This window comes from Peromyscus leucopus, chromosome 16_21 (genome assembly GCF_004664715.2).
Source record: "Peromyscus leucopus breed LL Stock chromosome 16_21, UCI_PerLeu_2.1, whole genome shotgun sequence".
Taxonomy (NCBI): domain Eukaryota; kingdom Metazoa; phylum Chordata; class Mammalia; order Rodentia; family Cricetidae; genus Peromyscus; species Peromyscus leucopus.
The window spans coordinates 72,572,731-72,578,730 of record NC_051084.1 but is presented as its reverse complement, the minus strand read 5'-3'; the positions used below and the strand labels follow the sequence as shown (position 1 = coordinate 72,578,730).

At 51.0% G+C, this 6,000-nt stretch overlaps 1 protein-coding gene and 1 long non-coding RNA gene across 3 annotated transcripts in view; both read left to right on the top strand.

Annotated features, from left to right (window-relative positions):
* Nucleotides 1-461: 461 nt before the first annotated feature.
* Nucleotides 462-1,578, top strand: LOC114702175. 2 transcript variants are annotated; one of them, XR_005090195.1, is made up of 2 exons: nt 462-773; nt 1,470-1,578. It is a non-coding gene; the product is annotated as an uncharacterized LOC114702175 (long non-coding RNA). The 2 variants fall into 2 exon arrangements; XR_005090194.1 differs by lacking the exon at nt 462-773 and adding an exon at nt 808-1,077.
* Nucleotides 1,579-1,636: 58 nt separating this feature from the next.
* Plcl2 (phospholipase C like 2) overlaps nt 1,637-6,000 on the top strand; it is a 183,709-nt gene continuing 179,345 nt past the window's right edge. The window contains exon 1 of the mRNA XM_028882507.1: nt 1,637-2,035. Within this exon, the coding sequence (XP_028738340.1) occupies nt 1,709-2,035 (327 nt within the window). The 5' untranslated portion in view covers nt 1,637-1,708. The remainder of the gene's footprint in view (nt 2,036-6,000) is intronic.

The window sequence follows — 6,000 nt, the reverse complement described above, 5'->3', positions numbered from 1 at the left end:
TCAAAGGTTGTCTATCCACAGAGTGTACTGGCCCAGTTCGAGTTGTCCAGTGGGTTACAAAAGCATGCCAGAGGATCAGAAGAATTAAGACACCCCAAGAATAACAGGGAAGGATTTTGATGTTGCTTCTGGGGCAAGGGTGAAGCTTATTTCCTTAGAGGCCTCTTGGCAATTTGCTACCACATCATGCTAATGAGGGCAAAGTCTCTAAGTTCAGTCCTCGTGGGCTCTCAATGTCTTCTGTGCCTGGGGAAATGAAAAGGAAATGCACAGTGAGAGAAAAACTGGGGTGCCAGAGCCAGGCATGAGGCTGGCCCTCAGGGTACCTGGGATGGAGAGGTGGGTGGAGCCTCTGGTACCACCCAGTGCTGTGGTCCTGCCCTCTGCTAGTGCTTCTGTTAGGCTGTATAACGGTCCTGCCCTCTTCCTTGGCTCCAGGAATGGAGGTTTAGGGAAAGTATTTGCATGTGGGAACGGTACGTTCATTACTGATTTTTGATTCTGTCCCAAAAGATGTGCCTGATTTGGATGGTACCCACGAGGGGCTGGACAAGCAAGCATCCTTGGAGGCAGGATTAGGAAGGACACGACAGGGAGGGACTACAGTGATAGACCCCTGGGACAACCCAGAGGCACCGAATAACTCTGCAGATGTCTTCCGTCTCTCAATGCCTGCCAGCCATCCCACCCCAACCCCAGATCCTGGCAACCAGTCATGTCCATTGAGTTTGGCAGTCCAAGGACGCGCAAGGGGGATTGTTTCTACACATAGAGTGGGTCTGCTCGACCGAGGAAGCCCAGCGGGAGCTGGGTGGGAAGGGACCGGGTTCCGAGTGCCGGGTTGAGGCTGGACACGGGGTGCAGCGGCCAAGCCCACGGCCCCAGAACCGTCAGTCCGCCCGCGCCCCGCGTGCACGCTGTGCCCTCGGGATGGGGATGGCTTCGGATGACTGACAGTTGGCGGTGGGGTCCGACCTGGGACCGCTGACCCGGCCTGGGACGGCGACCCGAGCCCGGACTGGTCCCCGCGGCCTGTAGGGGGCGGCGCGAAGCTCGGGAGGGAGGCGATGGCCGCGGGTAGGTGGCGGTGGGCCCGGGGCCGTCAGAAGCCGCCCTGGGCCTCGGCTGAGCCCGGAGGGGACTGACGGGCCTGGGCGGAGCCGGGAGCCGGGAGCCCCGCGCGACGCGCCTCCGCGTGGTCGCCGGCGCTTCGGGCGCCGTGGAGCGAGCCCGCGCGGGCGCCGGGCCTGAGGGGACGCGGCGGCGGCGCTCGTCGGTGAGCGCGGGGCCGGAGGGGACGCGGCGCGCGGCGGTGGGCGCCGCCGGCGCGCGCGCGTTATTTTTGGCGCCCGCAGCGGCGCGTGTGCCGGGGCGTGTTTTCCTTCCCCAGGTGCCGGCAGCCGGGGCGCCGCCGTCCGAGCTGACTCCGCTCTCCCTTCTCTCTCTCCCTCTCCCCCCGACCCCTGCAGGACCCCAGAGGTAATTCCGCCGGCACGACGTTCTCCGTGCGGGAGGCGAGCTCGCCGCACGCGTCACATCTGAATCAAAAAGAGAAAGAAAAAAAAAAAAAAAAAAAAAGAAGCCAAGAAAAAAAGCGGAAGAAGCGGCCGAGGCGGCGGCGGCGAGGAGGAGGGGCCGCGCGAGGCGGCCCGAGGCGGCGGCGGGGACGCGGGGACGCGGCTTTGTGCAGGCGGGTCGTGGGGCGCCCATGGCGGAGTGTGGCCGGGGCGCCGCAGGCGAGGCCCTGCCCACCTCCCCGGGCCCGGCCCTCGGCGCCAAGGGCGCCCTGAAAGCCGGAGCCGGCGAAGGCGGCGGCGGCGCGGGAGGTCGCCTCGGCCACGGGCGGGCGCGCTATGACAGCGGCGGGGTTTCCAACGGAGACTGCAGCCTCGGCGTGTCCGCCGACGAAGCCCGGGCCAGCCCTGCCAGGGCACCTCGAGGCGTGGCGCTCGCACGGACCCCTAGCCCGGCCCCCGCTCCTGTCCCCAAGGACAGCAAGCCGGGCGGCCTGCCCCGCCGGAGCAGCATCATCAAGGTAGGTAGGAGACCCGCGCTCGTCCTTGGGCTCGGTTTCCCCGCCCCGGGGAAGCGGTGGCGGAAGGAGGCGATGCAGAGTGAGCCTGCTGCGAAGAAGGGGAAGCCAGGGTGTTTGGGTGTTTGCAGTGCTGGAGCAGGGAGTGGAAGCCCACGGCATTGGGGAAGAATGGAGAGGTGATCCGGAGTGTGCACGAGAGCTGTGCTCTGACAGCCTCCGAGCAACTTGGGCTGTCACCTCTCTCCGGATTGACTTGGAATTAAATGGGCCTTGTACCTGCCTGGAAAGGGACATGCTTTCCAACAGCAGCTTAGCCTGGTGGCACACTCCCTGTAAGGTTGCTATTGTATTTTAAAGACAGGGATCATGTGAAAATATTTTCTTAAGACCCCGGACAATGAACATACATACATTTAATAGGTTTCTTCTAATCGACATTGTAATTTTGTAGCCAGCGATCATATTTGTAGGATATAAAATACCCCCTCCTTCAATTACTCGGAGAAAGGGATCACAAACGCAGATTTCCTCTTTCTTAGGCTCAAAAGCTCTCTGGGAGATTACAGTTCCCGCACAATTTAATTCCTAGCTGCCGTAGGCAGGCCTCCAGTCAGCAAGTTCCTTTGGAATGGTTTTGCTGGGTTGTTTGTTTGTTTTTTGTTTTTTTTTCATGGTGCTATTTAGAAAGCCACCAGCTGTTTTGTGAATTTTAAATCTCAAGGAGTGACGTTAAGAGTTTGTGGTGGTTTCCTTCAAATATTACAGTTTAGTTTGCAACATAAAAATATTTCTTGTGACATGAAGTAGAAAAAGAAAGTTGGTAAACTAAGGAAAGCAGAGCCTTGGGTCACATTAACCCATTTGGCTTGCTTAAATTTGGAGCAAATATGGACTGTTGCTTTTGGGAAATGAAGGGGGTTTTAGCACAGGACAGTGAGTAGCACAGCACATTAGTAGTGCCGCACCCATTCTTCTCGTGGCTGGTGACCCTTAGGAGAGAGGTCAGAACGGAGAACAGTCAGAAAGCCTCGAGTAGGGTGAGAGTCTCTCTGTGTTAGCAACCTTGCATCCATCCAGTGAAACGCACCACTTGCTGCTGTGAGAGGCAGCTGTGAAACTGCCCTGGCCTTGTCCTGGGCTTGCTCAGTGTATATGTGGGAGGCCCCGTGGAAGGGCTTCAAGTGCACCCTCCCCGCAGCCAACTTTTAAACCAGGAAAAGTAGTGTCTTTCTGTTGCCTGTGTAGCTTTTAGTGATGTCTTTCCTTCTAGTGTGTAGTTTGTTTTCAAGTATATATGAATATTGATTGATCCTATTTGCAGAGCCTTGTGAGATTTCTGTTTTTATTGGTTGACAAATATTTGTGGTGATTTTGCATGGTGATATTAATAAAATTTTGTGTGAAAATTTAAGAGAAGATACCGTCTTACTTAATTTTAACAACCTTTTCCTCCCAAGGGTTTCAAGGGCTTGTTTTCACATTAGAATTTATCAGTATCCACATTGAGATTCATAGGGAACCCTGATGGATAGCAGCAGTGGTGTTCCGTTTCGTTGTTGTGGAAGCCAAGACAAGATTGGCTTGCCTGTCTGTGACGTGAACTTGAGACTGAGTCCTTGGCACTCTTCTCCATGAGAGGCTGTAGGAACACAGGATGAGTCGTGAAGAAATCACTGGTTGGGAAAGGGAGATGCTACTTATACCGAATTCTGAGTTTCAAAGTCATGTTTTCGTTTTTCTTCATTTCATGAAGCCAGTTAGCTTTTTATTCACCACCATGCCCCTAGATACACGGTGCCAGGATCATAGTAGGTGCTACAGGAATGATAAGGAAGTTCGTGTTTATCTAAGTTCTGTTACTTTCTGAAACAGGTGGTTTTAGATTTACCAATCATAGTGTCTTGTACCAGGTAAGATAACCTGACAGATTCCCCTTACTGGTCTTTGTTTTCAACTCCCCCACCCCCCACCCCCGACGGGATTTCTCTGTGTAGCTTTGCGCCTTTCTTGGAACTCGATTTGTAGACCAGGCTGGCCTCGAACTCACAGAGATCCACCTGCCTCTGCCTCACGAGTGCTGGGATTAAATGCGTGAGCCACCACCTCCCGGCTAATTTATTTTTTTCTTAATTGTTCTTGAAAATGATGGAAATAGCGTTAAAAGTTGACTGTGCCTGCAGTTTAGAGAGAAAGGCCACTCTAGATAGGTAAGTAGTTGTTTCTCCATGAATTGGTTTCTTGGAGTATCAGGATTTTAGGAATTTAGTGTTGTGTTTTCTAAAGACATATTATACAGCATAAAGATAATATTTTAATAGCATAAAGAAGTCTCTTAATTTAATATCAAGTTCCATAACACAATGAGTAATGCATAGGAACCCTTGAATGGCAGAAATTGTATTTCACTTTTGTTAAGAAATAACACAAGTCTTATGCTTAAGCAGAGCTCAGGGGAAGGGCCGTAAGAGGCCTGTCCTTGCTCTCTTGTGCTCTTTCTAAAGGGCTTTAAGGACTAAATGTGGTCAGGTGGTCTGAAGGTGGGGGACGATGAGGAAGCCGAGGTGCTGAAGGCAGTAGCCCACCAGTGCCTGGCTGAGGGGCAGAGGCTAGTGTGTGTGGCTTGAGCAGGCCTCTTGCTCCTTTCCTGTCTTCTGCTTCTCAGGCCTCACATCCTGTTAGGTCAGGGTCACTAAGTGATGGGTAAAGGAAGGCTCAATACTAACTTGATTGGCATGTTCAGAAACACACCGAACTGACCAGAAGTCTATTTATTATTTAACATAATTTCTTTGGTGTTTCATCTGTTTTATAAATAGCAATGAGTAAGAAATTGTTGTAAAGCATTTTTTGTTTTTCTTCCCCAAATAGGCACACAGTTCTATACTAAAAGAGCTCCTCAGTTAGGTAGCAATCTTGATGAAAATCCAGAGAGAGTCTTATAAAATCTTTTACAGATACTTTGAGATGATATGGAAGTCATGGGAATCAGTGGCAGATATTTTTAGCTTTCTTTAACCTATTGAAAATAACAGTATGTTCTTGAGATTATCTGCAGAGTCACATGACTGGATTTTTAGGGACGAAGTTGTATCTGTCATCTTTAGTAATCTAGTAAAAATGAAAACACTTTCATTTTTTCCTTGGTCACACTACTTAATACAATCTACTTTATTTCCAAATAGATAACTTGGTTAATTGTTCAGATGGCCACTTATTTTTTAAATACATAGCTTATTTATTAATTAAGATATAAAATAGTACTTGGGGACTTAGATTTATTTTAGAAATCAATGTATCAAAATGACTATATTAATTTTGGTGGTTTGTTTTAATCAGAATTAGTTAACTACTTTGCATTCAAAAGGGTGCTGTGGTTGCAGTTGCACTGGGCATCAATTTTGTGAGCTATGGCAATGCATGGAGTCTCCTAGTCATTACCATAGTCAAGCGACCAAGCAGTTTGGCCAACTCTCTTCACCCTACCCCCAGATCTCTTTGTCATCCTCCCTTCTCCACGTTCTTAGAATGTGGCAGCTGTTGATGCTGGCCCCTCCCATACTGAGGCTGTGCAGCCATTGATGCTGGCCCCTCCCATACTGAGGCTGTGCAGCCATTGATGCTGGCCCTTCCCATACTGAGGCTGTGCAGCCATTGATGCTGGCCCCTCCCATACTGAGGCTGTGCAGCCATTGCATTCCTTGGTGTTCAGATGAAGTAACAGTAACCACCGCTTACTGAACTCTCACTGTGGGCAGGACATGTGACAGGTATGGTGCTTTCCCTGACTCTGACATGGTCTCGTATCACTCACAGAGGGCAGAGGAAGGCAACGTTTAGAGAGGCCAGCAATGTGTCCGTGGCGCTAGAGCTGCATGCTGGCTGTCTCTTGACTGTGGCCGCGGTCTGTTTTTTATTTTTTTTTTAATTTATCCATTTATACGTTTTGTGTAAGTAAGGGAGTCTTC